The 20,242-nt window shown below is 34.8% G+C and overlaps 1 protein-coding gene across 2 annotated transcripts in view; it reads right to left on the reverse strand.

The window, feature by feature from the left end:
* CNTN5 (contactin 5) overlaps nt 1-20,242 on the reverse strand; it is a 673,376-nt gene that overhangs the window by 122,678 nt on the left and 530,456 nt on the right. For both annotated transcript variants that reach the window (XM_064441325.1, XM_064441324.1), the window contains 4 exons: nt 15,060-15,241; nt 7,839-7,975; nt 5,789-5,918; nt 3,452-3,602 (listed from right to left, as the gene is read on the reverse strand). In XM_064441325.1, the coding sequence (XP_064297395.1) occupies nt 3,452-3,602; nt 5,789-5,918; nt 7,839-7,975; nt 15,060-15,241 (600 nt within the window). The remainder of the gene's footprint in view (nt 1-3,451; nt 3,603-5,788; nt 5,919-7,838; nt 7,976-15,059; nt 15,242-20,242) is intronic.

The raw sequence follows: 20,242 nt of genomic DNA on the forward strand, positions 1-20,242 counted from the left end.
TTCCTATTTAGGACCTAAATCAAAGTTCTAAAAAATCAAAGCATAAACTTATTTTTTCAGACTTGGATCCCAATATAATCCTCTTTTCTGTAAAACCAAAGCACTTACGGTCTAAAAGATTCAAAAGTTCTTTACAAAAATCTTATCGACTAAAGGACTCAGTGTTCAAATCAATAACCAGAGTACACATTGTCACAGGCTGCCATAAATGACACACATTCATCTATCAGCCTATGAGACTATAGAGTCCAGAGACAAGTGCCTAGTAAAGTTAGTTAACAATTTTCATTATTGTGAGATGACTAATGAAAATATGCAGCTTAAATGTGTTTCTCTATCTGTGCAACTCCCATTGATGTTGCACTCTGAAGTGTTCTAATTCCAAAATGGAAGTGTAACTACGGAATTTTTTTTCCTACTCTAAACTTTTAGGTGAAAATGTTGATGAATGTATATTTGTTTGAATGTACTAATGACTCACTGAGATAATGGCATATGAAAGAGATAAGAATTTTACATGTAGTTCCTTGCAAATGCTGATAGTGATCATTAAACGTCCTGTATCAGTAAGTTTCATAGGCTATGCCTTGTTCTTTGAAAGAACATATTATTCTGCATAGTAGATCTCCAAATACCATATATTGTATTTCATTAAAATGTGGCTTTTGCAGCAGGTCTTGATCTTCACATCTGGTTAATAGAATGAATTGTGAATATTTATATTCACCTAAGTTATGTTAATAACTTATATTAAATATTAAATAAGTATATTGAATATTAAATAAGTATATAAAATTTAAAACATTTATGAGATTGTAATGCAATACTTTCTGACAGTTGTGAACAGTTGTGAATATCCTGCTCTTTTTGCAACTTATTCAGAACCCAGTTTGAAAGAGATGTTATAATATACATATGCTTTCCAAGAGGAATGAAATGGTCTGACTGCTCAGAATAATGGCTGCTCACCAGGGAGAGCAAACCTAGCATAGATAGACTGTGAATATGAAGACCTTGAGTTGGGTAATTTGTTCAAAGGTAAAAACAGACCAAGAGAGGGAGCTCAGGAAGACTCTTTCCACAGTTATGTTGCCTGGTGAGTGTCTTTGGCCTCTTGAATTAATCTGAAACATTAGAGGCTTTCAGACTGCCTTAAATTCCAGGAGCTGGAGTCAAGGTCTGACTGCAGCAAGAACTGTACTCAGCCACAAGTCCCACAGAAACAAACTCATCCTTCTGCTCAGTTACGATGGAAAAGTCACTTGAGGTATTTCTGTTGACCAGCTTTTGGTTATACGGAGGAACACCTAAGGAGGAAACTCAGCTTGGAAGAGGTGGACTGTATGACAGCAAACCCACTAGTCATATGGAATTTCTTCTTCTCTGTAAAGGGGAAGGTCTTTTTCATATTGAGACTTTTCTAACAGATGTGTCTAAATGGATCAAATTTCTTTTCTGGGTTGGCAGACTTTTCAAAAATAAAACACAACATGCACTTGGTACAAGAACACTAGAAGAGGAATAAGCTGCAGCAGAAAAGAAAAAAATATATTCTGCTGTCTTATCCTTGCCCTTCCTTATTATTTAATCAGAATGCTTTCTTAAAAAAATCTTTAAATGCTTAACATTCTATGCAAACTCATCACACGACAACACCTAGTTGTTTTTTTGCTGGGATTTTTATCAGCACTCTATGAAAAAAGCCCCTTTTTAAAGTATATAGATGTGCTCATCATCATTTAAAAATGTTTTACGCAGTTGCCTTCCAATGGTTCCTTCTCAGAGTGCCCGAAACATACACATTACTATTGATTTACACTTCTTTTCCCAAAATCACGATAGGCTTCCTCATCTCCTCTTCAAACAGACTCTATTATTGTTGTTGTTTGTTTAAAGCATACTGTATGTAGAGGCAGGACTGAGTTCTCTTGAAACTGATATCCCCCTCACCCCCACCCCTCTATAAAGAGTAGATGCAGGGAAACTGCTGAGTGACACAAGATACTCCCTGAACAGCTGACTGAAAATTAAGTTAAACACAACCCAAGTCTTTCAAAGATTTGAAATAATTCAACCAGCTTTTTATCTTCCATGTTTCATCATTTCCCGTTCCATCCTCTGTCAAAATAAGCAAGTATCAAAAGCTGCAAAGAGCAAAAATATAGTTCCAGATCTTATTTTTATGAGATTTTAACTTCAGAGTGGGGCTATGTTTGGACAGACATCAAGTAATTACAAAAATATTTTACTGGTCTTGGATTAAAATGTGATTTAGATGTGGTGATCAGAGAAACCGTAGAAAGTTTTGCTGAGATGAGAGGAAAAGGTCACGTAGTGAAAACAGTTAACTGTGTAGCTATGGCGCAGAGGCATCAGTCTCAGAAAATTTTACATTATCAGCATCTTTGTAATAATCGTTCTGTCATATTTTGTCAATATGTACTATAGTATACAAGACATATATAGACTATTTCATACAACTCATATCTGTTAGTAAAATGTTCTATATAATGGTGTTTTGCTCTGGCCCCCAAAAAGACAAAATGGCATGAAAAGTTACCTGTTCTTCCTTCTCAGAACAAAGCAAATGGCATGAGATGAAAATAAAACTCACCTGGATGAAATGGCTTTTGCAGCTAATGAGGACAGATGTGCTCTACTGCTTTCATCAGTATTTCACAAATAAACAGAAAGGCCTTGCTTTTATCTCTTTGACTAATGCCGTACAAGTCACTTTAAGTGGTTTATTCACATACATTACCAGAAAGGAGATAAGACTGCTCTGTGTACTTAAAGACCATGTGCAGGGTGGCAAAACTATTCCTGTGTACAGGCATACAATCTCGTAAAGTGCAATTACAGCTGGCATTTAACCTGCAGTACTTAAACAATGTTTAACATACAGAGCTGGACAGAACTTATTTAATAAAACATATTCTGTTAAACAGATGTGCTGCTGAGTACAGAAATTACTTGTATAATTAAATTCTATAATTAAATAATATTTTTCTTCTCTGAATAATTTTAAAGCTATTCTTAGACAGTCTTCCATTGTGATCAAGCTGCAAATCTGCCTTATTAAAATTATAAGCACATTTGATATTTTATGTGGTCCTGACTCCCTCAACCTCTATGCTTTTAATACCCTCATACACTAAATTTGTAATATCTCTACAGTGTACTTGAAACATTTGGAACTGAATAACAGAAATTAGAGGAAAAACCCAAAATAATAACTTTTTTTTCATCTGTCTGCACCTCTGAATGATTTTAAAACTTTTCATTTCAATATTGTGGAAACAATAAAGGCACTACTCTCAGACAAATGAGCTTGACAAAAAAATTGTGCCGTACCCGTGTTAACATGTACTTGTCACTTCCTCTTTTTGATATTCTATCACAGAATCAAACATGGTAAAGGAATATTTAGTTTACCAAACAGGCTTCTGACCTCTTACTCTCCCTTAATGCTTTGTCTCCTTTCTTCCAAGTGATCGTTGGTTTTGGAGAGGCTTGTGGCTTGCACTCAATGACAACTTCTTGGCCCTTGGTAATAATTATTGTTTTCTTCATTTGATTTAGTGGGAAAGTGGGAGCTGAAGCTGTTAAAAAGAAGTAAGTTAACTCTACAGAGAACAATCACAGCTTCCTATTTCATTACATTCTAATAGAAGATTAGAATAATAGATTTGGTTCTGGGGATAGAATCTCCATCTTTGGCTTGGAAATTATTATACTCCAGATTAGATGGAATTTTACAAAATATTTGAAATTGGCAGCCAAGACTAGATGGCAGGTCTATAACTTAATCCAGTTATGAGTTTGTGAGATGTCTTTCACATCAGCATACTAAAGTAAGATTGCTTGTGAAATTGTTAGATATCTTCATATCTTTAGATTCATATCTTTAGAAATTAAATACTACAGTTGATTTAGCTACACTTTTTCCAAATATTTTATAGGTAAATTATTAGGTGTAAATTGTTCAAAATGAAAAGAAGTTTAAATTCCACAGCTATCCAAAATGGACTCTCTAGAGTTAATTCTTACAAAAAAGTGTTAATGTTAGAGAAATTTTTTGCTCTCTCTTTTTAGATTTGTCTGAATACTGGGAATTAAAAAGCAAGAACTTCTTAACAGAAGATATTTAACCATGTCTTGTTCTTAGTATTTCACTTTTCAAGAAGTCCCATTGATTACACTACATCAGGTAAGGTAATAATGTATCATAAAATGACACTAATTACTGTAATTTCACACCAAGAAAGGACAGTTGTTCTCAAATAATCTCACTTGTTTGTATTTCTTAAAATAGTTTTGCAAAACCAAAGCCCCCCTGCAACAATCTCATCTACAGATATAGGGGCATGTTACATTCCATTGCCCCAAATACGTAGGAATTTCTTACCATTATTTGTATGGACAATTTATTCTATTCTTTTCCCTATATTAATCCAGAAAATTAAACAATACTGCATCTTTAATGCAACATTATGGCTAAAATTTAACAGGGGTACAATTTCACAAGTGACAAAATGAAAGGCTGATTTTACTGCAGCAATACAATGGCCATTTCTGATAGTAGAGAAAATCAAATAAAGTGTACAACTACTTCTTATAATAGGTATACCATTTTATAGTATATAGATAGAAAAAACAGAGCAAGAGAACACTGTAACCAACACAGATCTCTTTGCTGACTGAATCAAAAATGGCAAAGGAAAGTGATGGAAAGAGAGCAACCACTGACTGTGGATTTTAATTTATGGAGAGACAGAAATATTTTGAAGAGTTATCAGTGAAAATCTAATGTTGGCCAGCTAGGAAACAGTGGAAATATATGAGATAAGTTATTCTTCAGAAGAACCAAACCTTAGCTGAGATGTAGTATATTATTTCAGTAACTTTAGCTTTATTATACATTTGACTGGGAGTTTACAAGAACGATTCCCAGTTGCAAGTTTTGAAATTTGCAAGGTTTGAGCAGTGCAGAGACCTCTAATCTCTGATATGGCCATTGAATTTCTTTGACAGACACCTGTCTTCCAACCATAACATAGTCTAATCATGAGACTCTTACAAGTCTGTCTCACTTAACCCTGTGGAAGTCCTCTTCTCACTATTGTCCTACTGTGTGTTACCACAGTTTGCTTTAAGGACACCTGGAGTGCTGGAAAGACATGCTTTAAGTTTTTCTTCATTAAGTCCCTGCTTCAACATTTGAAGAACAATGAAATTATTATTGTATTTCTGGGTAACGCTATGTAGTGTATTTGCTTTACTATGGGACGGTATTAGCTCAGGTATGTAATTTCCAGTATTCAAACTGTTCTGATGACTTCACAGGAAATTTTTACACCTCTAAATCTAAGATCATGCTTAATTACTCTTGAATTACTCTAGCATTGGTAGAAATAATAATTTAATTTTAGCAGAGATGAAAATATATTTACTTTCTCTAAGTTTCTTCTCCTGCACTTATTTTTAAAGGAATAAAAAGTGTTTTTCCATGTATTTGAACTGAAATATCTTTATATGAAAAATAGTCACAAAATGTGAATAAGTCGGTAATTTATGAGAGAAAATTTGTAGTTAACAGAAGGACCTGTGCTCTCTCATGAAACAAAGGACCCACTCACACATAAATAACAAGAAAAAGGAACCCACTTTTGTCTGCTGAGCTCAGTTTGGGCTGGCAGAAGCTGTTCCTTATCATAACAAACCAAGAACAAATGTAATTATCAAAGGGAAAAACAGGAATGGTCGGTTCTTTTTGGATAATACTCACCTAAAATCTTCAGCTCAGCACTGGCGTAAATGGTGCCATACTTATTTTCTGCTAAGCACTGATACATTCCAGCATCTGAGAGATTCACACTGTGGATCATCAGAACACCATTAACCATCTCAATCCTGCTCTGTAATGGAATTAAAAAAAATTCTATAAAAGCAAACAGGCACTGGAAATTTGCTCTGCTATTAGCTTAAGGCAAAGGGACAGAAGACATTATTGAGCTGTAATAAAACTGAGCAACAAATTTCCTTGAGCTTAATTTATTTCTTGTTATATAAGGAATAACAGAAATAAAGCAGATGGGGGAGGGCAGAAAAAACCTGAAAATATATAAAGATAAATATTTTTCAGTGCAGGTTCACTATCTCCAAAGCTTGCTTTTGTTGTGTGCTTTTTGTTGGCTAGTACCCTTATATGATTTTTGAAAGCAGTTCGTCCTGGGAACTTTAATGCAGCAAGAAGTCAGTTGTGAGTGTAAAATATCTGATGATCTTCACATCTCTAGCAAATGTTTCGTTTCAGTCATGGTACTATTTTCATAAAAGTAGATATAAAAGATTGCTTCCATAAGTAAGAGCAAAATGGTTTAATTGTCTTCATCGTTAGTGCAAATTTCTTATTTAAAGGTCCACTAGTAGAAAATAATTACCACAGCTGGAAGAGAAGGGGTATTAATAGCTGTTTATGAAAATGTGTACTTCATGGAGATGTATAATGAATAATTTGAACTGCTATAAAACATCTCTACATTTCATTATTACAGTTGTTGTAGGTTTAATTAAAAGCCGATAAAGAATAGAATGTTTGGGAATACAGAGGAAACGCTGAAAAAAGTTCTCTCTGTTGCAAGCCCCCAGTTTAAACTGAAATGTAATTTGAAATTCCAGAGCCTGGTGCAACTAATGGTTTGGAAAATCAGAAAACCAAAAAGTACAGATATTTAAATTGCTTCAATTTCAGGACTAATAGCTCCATCTAAAAAGGCAGAAATGGATAAAGGCATATAACCTTATTTTCAATGCCTCACAGCTTCAAAAGTAAACTGTGTTTATGTTTCCGTTCTCATTGTTTGCGTAATTGAATGATGTTCACAGACAGAAGCAACAGTCGCTGAATGAATCTATTATATTCATAAATCCATTCTGTGAATTCATTTACAAATGGAGTCATTTCCTCCCAGAATTGAACAGCTTTATTTTAATCTGGAAAAATGCATGAAATAAATTAACAAAACTTTTCTTTAAATATTTTGGGACTATGAAAAAGGAAAGGAAAGGTGCTAGGCAAAGTCCAACATGTTGATGATTCAGTGAGAGAAACAGAACAAAGTGAAATAAAAGGCAGGCCATGCTATGAGTGGTCTTTTAAAAGGATGAGAATTTTATCTAGATCTAATTCTAAAATATATCAGGTGGCTGTAGTTAAGGACTTTACATTCTAGGAGTCTTATGTGAAGCTTTTAATGGTCTTGATGGTGAGTTCTGTTACTTGCAGAGAATTAATGGAGTTGAAAACTGATGAAAATATAATAGTCATTTTCCCTCTTCCATTAGCCTTCTAGTGTTTTGAAGAGCATGATTATGTACAAGCAAAATGTGGTAAATAACAGAACATAATGTAACATCGGGTGATATATGAATCTGATTCAGCAAAATCAGGAGTTCTCTGAGCTGTTATTATCTTTTTATATAGAAAAAATAGATATGAATAGCATAATACCATTATCTAAAAGAAAAAAATATATACTGGAGATTGCTTAGATGTACATTACAGTACAATGATAGATGCTGTTCCAGACACAGCTCAGAAGGTTCCATCTCTCAAATATTTCTGAATGACAGAGAATTACTGATGAATGCAATTTTACATTGTTTGAGATGGTTCAGAGGGGACATGCATAGAAAACTTCTTTATATACTAACATTTAAGAAACTAACACAGAAAACAGTAATTTCTGAAGTACTTCTCAGAGCTGTCTTTAACTGACTTTATCTGAATGAAAGGAGAAAGATGCAACATATTGGTGACTCTTCATCTAATGTACCTGTGGCCAGACAGGAACTCCATTTTTCAGCCAACGATATGTGGGTCTTGGCTTTCCAGTGGCTTTACATTCCCATCGGAGCTGATCTCCACTGTCTAACTGAGTATCATTAATTTTCTCCACCCAATGTGGGTAGGCTGCAAGAAAAAAATACCATGCTAAATACAAAGTGCATAAATTGTTAAGTCTCTAACTGATATGCAAAGACCTAATCAATTAAAGAGCTTAAATTATGGCCTTTACAAAGCTTAACTTACTCTCAGAAAGAAACACATTTGAACAAACAACCAAAACAACAACAACAAAAAGTACTAAAAATAACAAAACTCCATAAATTTAAAGAAAATGCTGTAATGGCACCAGGTAGTGAGCAGTATCATGACCAGGAATAGAATTTGCCTGATTTAATAAAGTCCAATGGAATAAAATACAGTACTATATATTAATGCATCCATTATTACTGAATTTAAGAGCATTTGTTTGGTAGTCAAAGTAGAATATTTAGTAAGTTTTCAAGACCAAAGCTATTTAGAATTTGATGAGGAGGTCAATCATCATAGAATCTGTTTCATGTAGTTTTCTCAGTTTACTAGGAAATCATTATTTATTCAGCTAGGAATGACTGGGCATTTGGTAAGGTATTTGAACATATTTTTGTTAAAGTACCTTAATTCCTATTTCAAGGGAGAAAATGCTTTTAATGCTTTTCAGCAGAGAACCCACGAGATTCCCAGCATTCATCAGAAACATAAATTACACAGTAAGACAATGTTAAACCAGTATTTTTTATAAAGGTAGGAGTTGTTAGGTGTATATGTGATCATTAGTACCTAAATTTCATGTAATGGTGTGTTAAAAAGTCAGGAATATGTTTTTGCATAGTAGCAGATCATTAATGCAGCAGTTGATCAGATCAGCTATATTTGGACCTTATAATTTGAAAACTTTGAATGACTCGGTAAGGAACAGAGCATTCATATGCAGGAATAAAAATGTAGGCTTAAAAGCCAGCTTTTGGGATTTCATACTGTAGCCATATCAATTTGTATAGCAAAGAGGACGATAGATTAAATTAATTAACTTCATGATATTAAAAGTTGGTTGTTGTGTTTGGTTTTTTGTTTGGTTGTTTTTTTTTGTTTTTTTTTTTTCCAAATAGTAGAGAATAAGTAGCTAAAAGGCCTTCATTGCTAAAGGAATGTAAAATTCTTCTGCTTGGTGTGAATAGAAGTCCAGATCTGTCACAACAAAGTGTCCGCTTCAAATGTCAAATAATTGATAACGTACTTAAACATGGGGAACCAAGAGTTTAAAAATAAATCATCGAATCTAGCTGGCATTTGACAGGTCACCAATCAAAATGTGAGATGATATGAAAAGGCATGACAGGTGACTAACTGCTTCTAGCTTACATCTCGTGCATGGATGATAAAGAAAGTGAATGGGGTGTCTATCATTCCTAAGCAGAAAATAGTCTGCTTCAGAGTCCCTGACCAGACAGTTGTCAGAAGCAGGAAACATATCAGAAAAAGAATCACTCATTTCCCTTTTACTAGAGGAAAACAGAGATAAGATTGACCCAACCTCACTCCCAAACCCGAGTCAAAAAACATCTGCTCCCTTAGTCTTCTTATTAAAGTCAAGGCAATGCATGACACGTTGCATATGTATTCCTCTGCACTGAATCACTTGATTCTTAAATTATATCAAAGGGTCTCATAAATTCCTCAGAAGCAGCTTGCGGGAGTCCCTGCTTACTTGTTGTCTACTAAGTGTCCTAAAAATATAATTTGATTGCATTGTACCCACAGAATATCTAGTCTCATTTTTCTGTGTTGTATTTGATCCTATCATGAACCACAGCATTCAGAATTAGGGTGTGCACCTGTTTACACTCAAATAAAACTGTCTCCCCAAGCCTGGCTGCAGAGGTGTTCTCCTCAGTACACAACTGCCATTCCCTACCCTCTGCCTGTGGCTGTCTTGATAGCATGCTCAGGGCACAGGTTTTCTTCTGTAACCACAAACTTGCAAATCACAGTGGTATGATAGATTGCTATTAATAAGCTTTTTTCATTAGTTGGGGTAGTTCTGCCCTAAATTTTCTCCTCATAACCTAAATGGCCTTTGGATTCATAACCTTCAAGCTGTTGAACTTGCCATCAGCCAAGGCAATGACTCAGATTCCCACTCCTTTGAGAACAAGGTAGCAAAGCAATAGGCAGATATAGCAGGAATAGAGCTAAATGCATGATTGGGAGAAATATTTTCTGTGTACTCTCTGTGTACTCCTTATTTTGCCATAGAGAGTTCCCTCTCTGCTCTTTAGCAAGGGTTACACACCATAAAATCATAACTCTTGTTCTTAAACCCTGTCTATAATTTAAAAAGTGAAATATTTAACTGGATGATCCTATAGGTCTTTTCCAATCTTAATGATTCTATGATGTACAACCTCTGATTCAATGTATTGTTTTCTCTTTTTTTAACAAAAATATGTTAACAACATCCTGATATACATGTGGGCAAAGGAAACTTCATTCCATAATTGCAGTTAATTTTAATTAGAAAATATAAAATCTAAGACACATTTAAACAAATTTGAAAAGTAACTGGTGCTTTTTTCTTTTTTTTTTCTTTTTTCTTTTTATAAATGCAACATTCATCTTGGGGAAGAATGGGTGTTTGCCTGGTTTTATCTGTCCAATGAAGAGTTTTGGGTGAAAGTAAGAAAAGAAAGATGTGTTTTATTTTTCAGTAGTCTTTATGGATATTGCACCATAGCTTTATACAGTGCTCCTGAGATTTTAAAATCAGCATCCAATCCCTGATTTATTTTATGCTGCATTTCTGCATCTGCTTATTCAAGGATGTCAAAATGTTTTACAAACACATATTGGCAATAAATCTGCAAACTTACATGCTAGTTTTTATATCCTCTGTGCAAAATTAAATTTGGATGCAGAGAACTCAGCCTTCTTTCTCAAATCATTAAGCAACTTTTTTGACTGAAAGGAATTTAGGGACAAAATTTTGCATAGGCAAATGATGTTGAATACTGTCCTAAAATGTGAATGATAACCAAGTTTGGGGTGAATAAAATTAATTTTCTGCACATAAGGCCAATTGGAAAGTGTACAGTAGGAGAAGAAAAAGTAGCTATCACAGTCAGAAAGATGATTTTTACTATAGCTATGTGGGGCTAACCTGTGGGTTTTCTCCCATACAGTTTATATAGGGAAGCTATTAAAATGGTTCTTAAAATCAGGGTGATCCATTACACTGCATTATAGAATATTCCTGCCCTCAGCTGCTTGTTCCACTCCAGCGCTAAGGCAAACTTCCCCTCGTTATGTGGTAGCAGTGCTGCTCATGGGGCTCTGCTGTGAGCAGGGTCAGGGAACTGATCCAGCCAAAAGAAAAATGGCCAAAAAACCTGTTTTTGTGGTGTAGTTCACACCACCACCCTCTGCTGAACTCACAATAGTGGGTATGTAACACAGAAGCAGACACAGAACCAAAAAATAAAAAAAAAAAGTTCAGAGTAAGAGAGGAGCAGGAATCACACTAACCAGCGCTTACTGCTGGGAAAATGTTGCTAGTCAGGATTTGTAGAGGAACGGTGATTACAAAAGGATAATGGCCAATTTCTCCACTCAAATTCTAAGTTTTATGCTGTCTTTTATTAATAACTTTGAGCTTGAATAAAATTTTGTGAAAACTTACAGGATGAGCAGATCACTTGGCAAAAAATCACACCTCTCAATAGGTTACAGTGTATATGAGGATGTCTTACATTATCAAAATTTTATTTTTAATGCCTATGTCACTTCTACCACTGAATTTCCACTAAATGCTGAGACTACAACAAGCTGAAATCGTCAACATCTGAAATACCACTTTATGAACATCTGAAGTGTCAGCTGCATCAGGCAGTCATTGGATTGCAGCACCAGGTAAGAAATGAAAAATCACTAGTTTGTGATTAAATGTGACCAGACAGGCAGACTGGGCACCCTGAACTTTCTCCAAAATACTCTGTGGTGACCCAGATCACATGCAACTGATGAAATGGAGAAGATTCAAAGAGACAGCAAGTGTGTTCCTACAAAGATATGCAGATTGTGAGACTGCAGTATGACACCACTGGTCCTACAGCCTACTGTGAAATTTTACAATAAACACCTGGTAAGGAATGATGGCCTAATTATGAATTTCTGAGCCAAAATAATGATTTTCTCCTGGAGGAATAAGATGGCAGTGAAAAGACAATGACTTAAATGTAAATAATTCATGTTGACTGTTGTTATGAATAAGAGGTAGAGCAAGAAATGCTGTTTCAAGCAATGCCCCCAAATCCTGTCATATAGGCTGTCAGTGAAGGAAGCTGAGAATTTTGTAAAGTAACATTTGGCTAAACTTTACACTGCTAAAAACCTTTTTATCCAAACCCTCTTACACCCTTGGAAAGGGTGGTCAAGGTTTGTAGGTCAATGAGATACTAATGCTGTCTTCAGAAGCACTGAAGTCTGAGAGAGCCTCACTGGGGAGTATTTCATCTCGAGGCCAAGAAAAGGCACTTGTAGGGGGCTAGTAACAGCTTGTGCTTCTTGTTCGGCTGTGCTGGAGGTCGCCGGTGGTGTCCTCGTCTGGAAACCCTCTGATACCTGCCCTGACCTTGCTCCCTGCTAATGAAGATAGGTGAAATTCTGACTCAAATCTGTTTTTGACTTATCTGTAAGATAGTCTAAGGTATAATAATAAACTTAAAAGAAAATAATATACTAGTCTTACATATGTGTTAATCAGAGGAATAAGACAACCTGAAGTGGACCCCCTTTCTATACTGTTAAATAAGTTGTTCTAATAATATTGCAAGAAATGTCTATTGGCACAAATTGTTCACTATCCATAAAGGCAATGACTGCAAAAACTATAATTTTGACAATGATGGAGAACTAAGAAATTTGTATTTCTCTCTGGACAGAGTAGAGTAGAACAAAACTAATGTAGAAAATGCTTTCTATGGACTCCTAGATTTGAGACCATCTTTATTTCTGCTGAAAACAAAAAATATGTCCAGGCTAATGAGAGAGGCAGGGTTGTGTAGGACAATACATCGTGTTTGCTGTGATTTTATGCTACAGGTCTGCAGGGTGCTCTTGAGGAAATAATTTCATTTTCCAGCATCTTAGTTTCTCTCTTGAAGAGCACCTTTTATATTCTCATATATATTAATTCTGAAAAAGGGAGGCAGGGATAATTGTAAATCCTTTATAAGGTGCTTTGGCATCTAGTAGTTTCACAGCTCTAGAAAACAGCTAGTAAGTGTACTAGCTGGGGTGCACTTTATAACTCAAACTGAATTTATTTGAATTTCAGACATTTTAAGGAATGTTAAAAAAGACCAGGCATGCTGCTAAATGCCTCTGGCCCCCAGGCCCCTAGCAGGAGCTACTCTACGTTCATGGAAGTAATTGACAGTCAGAATTTGTAATACCGGAGAAATACCATTGGGGTATTGGCACAGTAGGAGGCACTAAGTGGTTCCTGGGCTTTGACTGCTGTTTTCAGTAGAAGCCTTATAAAACCTTTGCTACAAGTGCAGTATGGATGGAATGTCCAAAACAAAAGGTGTAAACTACCACCTTTGCCATCACAAATTTTTTCCAGCATATAAAAAAAAAAACCCAAAAAAAGCCACAATTGAAGACAAAACCCTGCCCTTGACTCTAGATGGATCAGAAACAAAAGCAAGGAGAGAAGCATCATCCAGGGATATGTTGATACTCACCAAAAACAGGGGAGCTAAGCTAAAGACTTTGGAAAGCAGGAGGAGACAGGAAAATTTATTATGGACCAGGTAATACTGATGTATGTGGAAAATAAACTAAATATATGATGCCAGTCTACAGTTATTTGATGAAAGTGTGTAACAGAGAACTGTGTATAGTTAGTAATGGGGAGAAAGCACTAGGAGCCATGGGCTGAAATCAAGAAAAGAAAAATAAAATTGATTACCAGGAGAGACTCCTTCTTAAAGGTATCTCTTAGCCTGAGGACCTGTCTAAACTGCAGCAGTTGGAATTCCACTGACTGTGATCTTTGGAGGTAGAAAACAATTCAGAGTCTGAAAGATTTGTTGCATGATCTCCTGCACTAGACCTTTCCTGCTAACTATTTGAGTTCGTAGGATTCATGGAATGATAGCAAGTGATGTAGCTTTAATTGATAAGAAGTGGGTGAGACTCAAGCATACATTCAATATAAGGAAAACTGACTTGTAAATATTCAGGGCATTTCTTATATAAGCTTTTGTTTCTAGTCTTTAGGATGCAGAAACAATATTATATATGATATACATTTTTATATAATATAATATATTAATATTATTTTATTTTAATGATCTTAAAATTTATTGTATTGTTTTAAAATTAATTTCATTATCTTTAATTTATGTTATATAATAAGTAAAATATTATTTTATATAATATTATATAGTATATAATATTATTGTATATTCTATATACTTTAATATATTATACTTATATAAAATTGGATATTTTTACTAAATATTTTTAATTTCAAGTTGTGTTTTTCTTTTCAGTGTGATGTATGGTTTGGTGTTATTATGCTCACTCAAAAAACTTTTAGAAAGCCCAATCCTTGAGAGAAAATATTCAGCACTCTATGAAAATAAGAACCTTCAGAAATTGTGCAAGCCTAGATTGAGAATTTTTTACAAAAACAGAAGCACTTCTCCTTCTCTGATTCCTGTGCAATGAATTTGACAAAACTCAGCACCCAGGCATGGCAAGGGTGAAATATGAATAAAAGTCATAAAAATGATAAGATATTTCTAACATTGTTTTCTGACAGATACATCATGCTTAAGTTGCATGTCATTGTTATATGTCATATCAGGAGAAAAAAGATAGACTTCTAAAATCATAGCGATACCCTTTTAAAAAAAACCCAAACCCCATAAACATCAAACATGAAATTGTATTTAACCCAGTTCTTTGAGGGAGTCAACTTTATTAATATTTCAGACTTTAATGCATTTCTAAGGAATAAAAATATTTATATTAGTTCAATACTAATTGTATTTTAGAAGAAAGATATTTTGTTTCTACTGGACCTTAACATCCTTCATGTGTAGTTAAAGCCTTAAGTGTGGACAAAGCATTGGTGGATAATACTGTGTGCAGTTACACTTACTGTACACTTGTAGTTGTCCTCTGAAGACATTTCTTCCACGAGAGTTTTCAGCCTTACATTCGTACATTCCTGCGTCCTCTAGCTGCACATTAGGTATTTCAAGCACAGCTTGGGATTTTCTCAGGCGGGCTTTACTTGGATTATGACCATTAACTTTCCTCCAAGAGATTGTTGGAACAGGGCTGAAATATTTAGTAAAAATACTGTTAGCACTCTTCCACTATTGAGAATATAGATTCTGTTATCTGGTAGTTTAAACACTTAATAATCTAGGTAGCAGTAAAATATAAGTACAATTAAGGTTCATATAATGCTTGATATACCTCACTTTCTGTAGGGAATCCTTAATAAATGGTTTGTTACATGGAATGTTCCTTTTAATCCACAAGGGAGGCCAAGTTTTTACTGAGATCAAGTAAATTGCTTGAAAGCTCCCTCTAGAGCTTCTTTAGCACACTATGCTTTACTCCTGAAGACTTTCACTCCACAGGTAAAAGAAAATAAGAACTTCAAAACCTGGATGAATTTAGCAAATTCCAATACATCCCAATTTTCCTGCAATGAAACTGCAGTTCAGGAGATCAGTAAGTGACACGTCCATCTAGATGGGGGATTTCAGTACCACTGTATCTTGAATAAGTTAAGTTGACCAAAGTTTTGGAGACCTTGTCCGTTGCAATACGCTGGAAATTACAAAACGGTTTGTGTAGGTATTAACAGCACTGCTGTTCAGTTTTAAGTGTAAACTCCTTATATGCTTGTCTGCTTTCTAAAAGGAGTATAATTATGTCATGGTTGCTGGCTGCAAACCAGCCACCGTGGCCAGGCAAGTGTTTCATTAGTCATTATTAATCACCATACAGGTCCACGGTAGGATGCTTTGTGTTGGTACAGTGCAATACTGCTCAGCAACTGCTGTTTTATGAATGAAACAGGTGTGTATGTACACTTGAACACATGCTTGTTACCCGTTATTGCTTATGTGCTCTTCAGCCCTACTTCCCATAAAATCAGTGACAAAGATGTTTTTGTTCTTTGTCATGGAAGAAAGGTGGTTCTGGTGAATAGAACTGATAAGTGGAATTTTTTCATAGTGTATATTTCTGAGAAACAATGAAAACATTACAAACTGTGAAAGTTGTCTCATTTAGCTGCTATGAGATTACTCTGAAATTCAGGGATTTAGAAAATTTCCTTTAAATTGCATTTAACTACTTTTTTTCTTTTAAATTTGCTTTCATATATGGTGTAGAAAGTAAATATGTATAACATGACAAATATAGAGGAAATATTCTCTGGGCCATTATGAAACATATTTTTAAAAACCTCAATTTTTTCTTCATCAGTGTGAGGTAGTAAGTGGAGTTTTTCAAGGAGATAAAATTACTTTAACTGTGTAGATTTAATAATTTCAAAGGAAAGTTCTCCCAAACTGCAAATCACTATTTGCAGACAACTTGTAGTTCTGTTTAATGAAGCTTCTTGTTTTCTCTGCATAACTTACAAGTGAGGTATGAATTTTACATCTGAAATAAAATTGTATCTATACCTATTTCTCCTCTGTGGCTTGTGTGAGAATGAAATGAAAGAATGAAATATATCTGAACGTGGATGTGAAAGAATAAAATTGTTTGAATGTTCTAGAAAACTCATAAAATCCACTATAAAAACTAAAAGAGGTACATATTGTTCATATTTTTTAAATGATCCACAGCCTTTAAAAAATAGACCAATGGCTGAAACATCTCTAAAATTAATGAGTTTAATGCAATATGAATAATTTTAAAATCTTATAATCATTATAATATATGTTTATTTTGGTTTCAGCAGACATCTATGGAAATGTAGTTCCCTTGTTCATTATAATCCTCTTCACATTCACCTCCTCTGAGTAACTTTTTATTTGAGTTTCAACTGAGTTCAAAGATTTCTTCTCACTTTTAGAAAGAGTCTGTTGAATACTACTGGTAAACCTTAGCACCACTGAGAAAAAAAAATCCTATTTGATTTCAGAAATACCATAATTTAACTTCTCATTCATCTGAGCTGAAATGAAAGTTTTAGGAGGTGACTGGTGACTGTGATAGACATTACTGTGGGTTTGTTCATTTTGAATTTGAAAAGAATACAAGTTATAGTTTTACATTTACATCTAGAAAAGATTATAAGAGTCAATTTTCAGGAGTATGTTATAAAAAAGTTTGGAAAAAACTACTGAAAGCAATTTTATACTTTTTTTATTTCATCTGAAAAAGAATTTAATTATATCTATAAATCATATGTTTATTTCAGGAAAGGGGTGAGGTGGAAATGAAGGTAACTGTCTGAATTTTAAAATACCTTTTCTATGGATTTGAGCTCCTATATTTTTAGCAAGGTCTTAAATAAGAATGCACAGGTTACTTTTTCTATTTTTGGTTGGTACAAATGATATGCTCTTTTGAAATATTTTACCTTATACTGTAATATCAATTCCTCTTCACACTACTTTTCTTTACCATGCATCACTGTTCTGAGCTGTGCCTTCAAACCCACAGGTTCACGTCATAATATATCTTGAAAACCTCTGCATGCCTGTACCTGTGAGGCTAGAAAAAACCTTTCTCCTTATGCCCTCCAGCCTTACAACTGTGTTAAATATCTTCTAATTGTTACAGGGTAATTATATAGGGTTAAAATGTCAGAGTGTGTCATGAAATTCTCTTCACCAGATGCTTTCCAGAAATGCCCATCAGCCATTCACATGATTCCACTTTTAGAAGTTCCCATATAAATCTGTTCTGGTCAGATGCAGAGATTTAGGAGACCTGACAATAACTTTTCATTTGGTTATAAAAAGATAGTTAGTACTCATGAAATATAGCAGCTGTGAATATTGGTGATTTAAGAATACAAATAGAATAGAAGGAAATGGCGATGAGTTTGAACCCTGTGTGCAGGAACAAGCCCAGGTCTGAAAGTCACATCAACATGAATCCATGACTGTCCTAAAAAGGACTGATGCATGTATCAGTGTCATATACTAATGTGGATGTACTTCCACCACTGCTGGCTCATTCTTTATGGCACAGAGGAGGACAGCATGTCTTTGTTTTGCTGCATGTCCAGCTCCATTTCTTTTTCTTCACACTAAGTCCTAACATGCTAAAGCATCTCTAACATCCAAATAGTGCTATGGATAATGATTCATACTCTATAATGTTTCATTATTCATGGTGAATTATACTTCAGAGGCTTTTCTTTATTGATTAATCAGTGCCTAAATTGTGAGCTTAAACTTGAACCTTAACTGTTTCATAGCTAAAGTAAGATAATATAACTGACACTTCTGGTGATTTCAAGAAGTTTTCCAAAGTCTTAAATTCAAATTAATAATGAATGAGAGAGTCATCTGATTAAGGTGTAATCAAACAAGAGAACAGAAGATCCACAACAGGCTAGTTATTGGTTTCATAAGTAGAGAGTAAATGGGGAAAGCTATTCCACAAACTTTGGTTTCTCCATTTACTTTAGATAATGGTATTTACTCTTAATGAAATCACAACAGCACAGCTAGATGATGAAAAATTTAATAGAAAAGAGCCGAACATCTCCTGTGGATTCAGGATTGGTCACATTGCAAAATTCCATATCACATTTTTGTCATTATAGTATAGCAGCTGCTCTGTTGTGGGATGGAGGTGTTGAGCTACCACAACTGTTAAATAAGGACAGAGGTAAGCTCTGCTTTTTCCTCAGCCATCCAATGACCTTTTTTTCCTAATCTCTGTATCACACCCTACCTCAGCTTGTTGGCCGGGGGCACTCTGAAATAAACGGGCATTCTTCTAAAAAGAGTTAAAAGCATAAAAACCAGGTAAGTTGTCACCAGTCTGTAACTTGATCAAGGTTGTTGAGAATAGAATCTGAAGCAACATGAAAAGCAAAAGACATATATGTCATCTGCTATGTTAGTATGGGGGATAATACATAAAGAATCCACAAATTTAAGTTCACAAGTGCTTTGAAGCAGAAAATTTGCCTGAAACGGTGACATGATTTTGGCATGTGTTCATACAGATTCTCAGGGCAGCAGTACTACAGTACCACTGTGTTTACTTGCCATGTGTAAAGCTATTGTATAACTGGACTTTCTCTCAGAATATTTTTCTCTGTGCTAAACTTTGTCCAGGCAGAATTTCTGTAGCTGGCACACTAATCTAAGATTTCCAAACTCTGTTGTACAGATGCGGCCAGTGCATGTATACAGGCTGGTTCTGGAAGACTAATTACAATAAGTTCAGGACTTCCAGAAACAACAGGTCTGCTGCCAGTCATGACTCAAATGAGCACCACATGCAAATCCAATGTGTCTGGGGTGTGCAAGATGGCTTTGAACCTGCTGATCAGCTACAAAGTTTGAAGGCGAGTTAGCGTGACAATTTCTGGAAGTGCTGGATTTAAGGCTCTGGTACCACACACCATTATATGCATTTATTTCTTTGTTGGAAATCCTGAAGAGAAATACAACTATGGTAACTCTGGGGACCTTCTATTGGTAATTGTCAGAATTTGTTTGCTTCTGATCCTCTCAACCTCTGATACAGAGAAAAAGACTACATATGTGCTTCTGGATAATAAGTTTGAAATAAATAAAAAAAAAGCTCCATCATCTTTAAACCTAAAGCAAAGCTGTGTAAATTACTGAACAAAGTTTTTAGTAGCATTTAAAAGTTCTCTTTGATGGTCATGAGGGAGAAAGGGAATGGATTGATAATATTTCTTCTTCAAGAGTGGTGTTCTACTGATGGGGACTTTCAGTTTGGTGGCTTTTTTTACCACTTTCCCTATGCCATATGGTAAAAGCAAATAACTCCAAATTTTTAGATGTAAGTATGAAGCATTTAGGCAGAATGAGCCCTGGGAGTGCTGCTTGAGATTCACCAATGAATATTTATTACATTACTATGAATGATTGCAATATTTGTAACAGCATTATAAAGTCTATGCAAGAAAAAGTCCACTTAAAGGAAGGCAGAAATCAATCCAGCCTGAAAAATAGGAACAAAATCCAATCCTGGTCTAGCAACTTATGACATAAATTCGTATTCAGTATGAGCTAAAAATGAACTTTAGACTGATGAAATTCTTAGAAAGATTTATTTGACATAAACAATATGTGCTATCAAAGGAAAAAAAATCCT

The sequence above is a fragment of the Phalacrocorax carbo genome, chromosome 1, assembly GCF_963921805.1.
Source record: "Phalacrocorax carbo chromosome 1, bPhaCar2.1, whole genome shotgun sequence".
NCBI lineage: Eukaryota > Metazoa > Chordata > Aves > Suliformes > Phalacrocoracidae > Phalacrocorax > Phalacrocorax carbo.